Raw genomic sequence first — 4166 nt, forward strand, 5'->3', positions numbered from 1 at the left:
TGACCCACTGCATATTGATACAACTTATACCGTGATTTATTCATAAAATCCAATGACAGAATACGAGTCCATCAAGTCAAGCTCAAGCTCAACTTATAAGAAGTTCAAATTTGAGTTAAAATTAGAGACTGAAAGCTCAACCAAGTTTCACTTAAGAAGCTTTGATTAGATTCCATCAATCTGATTTACATACTAATTTAATAAATGTACATATTAAAATAAAAATTCAGCTAGGCACATGAAATTTGAATCAACCTTAAATATCTTTTGGGTGGAAACCTTAATCACCTGAGGTTTCCCTTGTTCCAAATAAAAGAACCGTGGTCTTCAAATTCGGAATATTCCATAAGCTTTTTAATCATTATAAACGAAACCCAGGAAACTAAAAGTTACACATAAAAGATGAGTCACACTGCTCATATTCATACAAACATTCTTGCAAACACATACATACAACACATTGGAAAACAAGGCAAATACATATTCCAAATCACACCCATAATCAAAGGATCTAAGGACGTCGAGCAAGGGCGACACCTGCTAATATAATCACCAGTGTCATAAAAATGACTGCTACAAAGGATCCAATTAAAGAACCCGAAGAACGCTCGCAAAAGGAGTGGAATTGTCTGCAGAATGAGAACCAATTCCAACTGGGGTTCCCTATATGTGCTAAGTACACAATTGCTGCCGCCGCTGAGGCTCCCGCTGTCAAAATAACCAACATTGCCTACATCACACAATCACCTTCTTCCCATTAGAGAACTTAAGATATCTAACGGATGATATTATTTAATCTGAACTCCAATAGTAATGCTCGGTTATTCAGAAAGTAAATTAATATGGATCTCTAAAAGTTCAAAATATTACCATGTCGAAAAACATCAAGATGAGCCTAGTCCTTTGAGCACTGCTCCTTAGGATGTGGAAGAATGAGAAAGCGAGAGAAAGTAGAAGATAGGCGCTTACAATTCCATTGGCAGCCACAAAGAAACTGACATAAGAAACACCATAAATGTTATAAATTTCTGACACAAGCAGAACATGTTATTGTTGCTTGATTGAAAGAGAAAAGCCACACACATGAATGCTGGTATGTCTCTGTATCTGGCTTTGAACTGAGTAAAACTATTAAAGAAGGGCAGCCTTTGGTTAGTTGTGGCCATTGCAAATGCACTCCCCAAGGTTCCTATAAGTGCCAGTATCCTGAAAATCAAGTCCATTACTGATACACCTTTTTGCACTGCATGACTCTTTCGCTCAACACCATTACCCTTCGCCATTTCTTTCTTCTTCTTTTTTTGTTGTTGTTGGGGAGGGGGGGGGGAAGGTAGGTATATCAACTTTGGAATTTGGAAGTGTCTTTTGAGTTTGTAAGTATTGAAGTTGATGAACTTAGGGAGATATAAAGCTAGGGTATTTATAGATGCATGTCTTGAAAATGTGGTACTAGTAGTGTCATTGTCCTTAAATTAAGAGAAGTTACCAATGTATCATGGAGTTCTTTGTATTAAAAGTTAACTTTCATTTTGCCTCTCTATTTAAAAAATGGGTAAATTAATTTTTATATATTAGATTAAAGAGCAAATTGTCATTTTTAATAAAAGTTTCATCCATTTGTACTATTAAAAATTGGCGTGAATAACAAAATAACTAGAGACAATGACATTTGGCATGCCATATGTATTTCATGTTAGCATACGAGATCAATTTTAATAGTAGAAATAAATAAAATTTGTAACAAAATAACCAATTTACTCTTTAATCTAATGTATAGGAGCTAATTTATTTTTTTTAAATAGAAAGAACAAAATACAATTTAACTCTTAATACAAAAACATTTATAATATTTTTATCAACATCTTTTAGATTGAATTGAAAACTAATATTTAAAATCTGAGTGAATTTTAAAGTCACTAACTATATGTATGAGAAAGGTAAATCTTGTTGACTGAGAGAGAATGTCATGGTTTTAAGGAAAACTCACAAATCTCACATTAGCTATATATTAAAAGATGGTTTATTTGACTCACCAAAAAAAAACTTTATTTTAATATGTATATATATCGTATTTAACTGTGAGCTATGATGAATTAAAATTAATATTTTTCAGCTAAACTTTTTAAACTTTGACATCGATCCTTTTAAATATTTTAATTAATTAAATATTATAAAATCTATTTAAAATTTCTTGTAATATATTTTAAAAAAAAATTATCCATAGAAAATTTTAAGGGTAAGTTAGCAATATATGCCATTTTTAGAAAATAATTAGGATTTTAGGTCGATTTTTTCGACCTCAACTGAAAACGCATCCTACAAAATGCGTTTTTAGGCAACAGTAACTTTTCCCCAACGGTAAAAAAATCCAACAGCAATATTATTTCCTACGGCTTGTTTATTTGCTATATAAACCCAAGCCATTTTCTTCCTTTTGCATTCAAATATCATTCTCCTAATTCTCTCAATTCTCTCGATTCATTTATTCTCTCAATTCTCTCAACTTTTTAGTTCTAAATTTTTCATTTAATTTCTCTCAAAGAATTGTTCTTTTAATTTTACATTTCGTAATTTCTTTATTTTTAATTGATTTTTATAATGCAATTTCACTTATTCGTTTGGATGAAAAACACGTTTTCGGCGTCCAATTGCAAATGGTAAGAAAATATTTAATTTTTAAATTTTTCTATGTTTATATAATTAGGCCGAAAATTGAATTTTAGAGATGTACATACACAATTTAACTGCGAGGGCACCGTGTGTTATTAAACAACACTTGCAAGAGGCGGGATTCTTGCACGTGTCTCGTATGCTCCGGGGGACTAAATTGGATCTTGCACTTATTAGCGCTTTGGTGGAAACATGGAAACCCGAGACACACACATTCCATCTTCCATGCGGTGAATGTACAATTCTCGAGGACGTAGCTTTACAACTCGATTTACCGATAGATGGGCCAATCGTTATAGGGGCAGTGGGCATTGGCGATTAGAGCACGATTTGTGAGCAACTATTACAACAGGTGTTGAACAAGTCTTTTGGTAGCCAGATCGAGATGAAATGGTTGAAAGAAAATTTCAATTATATCGACAATTCCGCGAGTGCCGTTGAAAGAGAACAATATGCCTGAGCATTCGTATTGAGGTTAAGTAAGGGTCTTCTGATGCCGATAAATATCAAAATTTGGTACATTGAAGGTGGCTACTACAACTCGTCGACTTGAAAGAAACGTGGCAACTTAGTTGTGGATCAACTATGTTGGCGATATTATATCGAAAGATGTGTCGAGCGATGCAACTACAAAAAATTAAAATCAATGGTTGTATACTCCTTCAGTCATGGGCATGGTACCGACTACTATTTTTATGTCCCCAAGTAAATGCCCATCATTCTTTCCCACTAGTTATCATAATATTTTTTTTTATATTTGTAAAATAACATATTATTTGAATAGGTGGAACAATGAGGCGAGTCATATGGGTATAGCGAACAAGTTCGAAGATATTTGGCTACTGGTAGATCAACGATTGGAAGCTGGTGTTAGTTTTTGAAATTTTAAATTATAAAATATTTACGTGAGGATTTGAAATTTAATATTAGGTACTTAATAAAATTTATAAATTTGTACTATAGTTTGAATTGATGTCATACATTGATCCGAGAATTCAAGAATGCATCTCGGGCGAATTTTTTACCAATCGCAATATCTAACGCGTCAAGGTGCCATTGATAGTTTTCACGACGGTCAATATGCACAAATCCGGTTGAGTGATGTGCCAGTTTGAATTTAGGTAAAATAATTTGCCGTCACCCTAAAACCTCGAAGAACTACATAAGGTCGACTTGCGGGGGAGAACCGATGAAAATTGGAAGAAATTCCACGCCAAATATATCTACATTTGGGAGCATAGGTATGATTTCATTCCTATAAGTGAACCAATTCTCACATCAGATTTGGCGACCTCTCTAGATATTGCCAGAGGAGGAAAGGACTAAACAAAGTTATTGTAGGTGGCCAAGACAAACCCGCATGAATCTTAGGTTGACAGTACATGCCTCGATAAAGTCATCATTAGCTCCAACCCCACATGAGGCACCGAGGGGTGCACCACCTCCCAGTCAATATGGTTGATATTATTCTGGAGCTTTCACTAACCCTATTTTTT

The 4166-nt window shown here is 33.9% G+C and overlaps 1 protein-coding gene across 1 annotated transcript; it reads right to left on the reverse strand.

Annotated features, from left to right (window-relative positions):
* Window positions 1-217: 217 nt before the first annotated feature.
* Window positions 218-1366, reverse strand: LOC107949404 (casparian strip membrane protein 1). The gene is made up of 3 exons (XM_016884090.2): window positions 1084-1366; window positions 871-994; window positions 218-730 (listed from the first exon to the last, which is right to left on the reverse strand). Exons 1-3 carry the CDS (start codon window positions 1281-1283, stop codon window positions 512-514), a joined length of 543 nt encoding a protein of 180 aa, XP_016739579.2. The 5' UTR covers window positions 1284-1366; the 3' UTR covers window positions 218-511.
* Window positions 1367-4166: the final 2800 nt, after the last annotated feature.

Source organism: Gossypium hirsutum, chromosome D04 (assembly GCF_007990345.1).
Source record: "Gossypium hirsutum isolate 1008001.06 chromosome D04, Gossypium_hirsutum_v2.1, whole genome shotgun sequence".
Classification (NCBI taxonomy): Eukaryota; Viridiplantae; Streptophyta; class Magnoliopsida; order Malvales; family Malvaceae; genus Gossypium; species Gossypium hirsutum.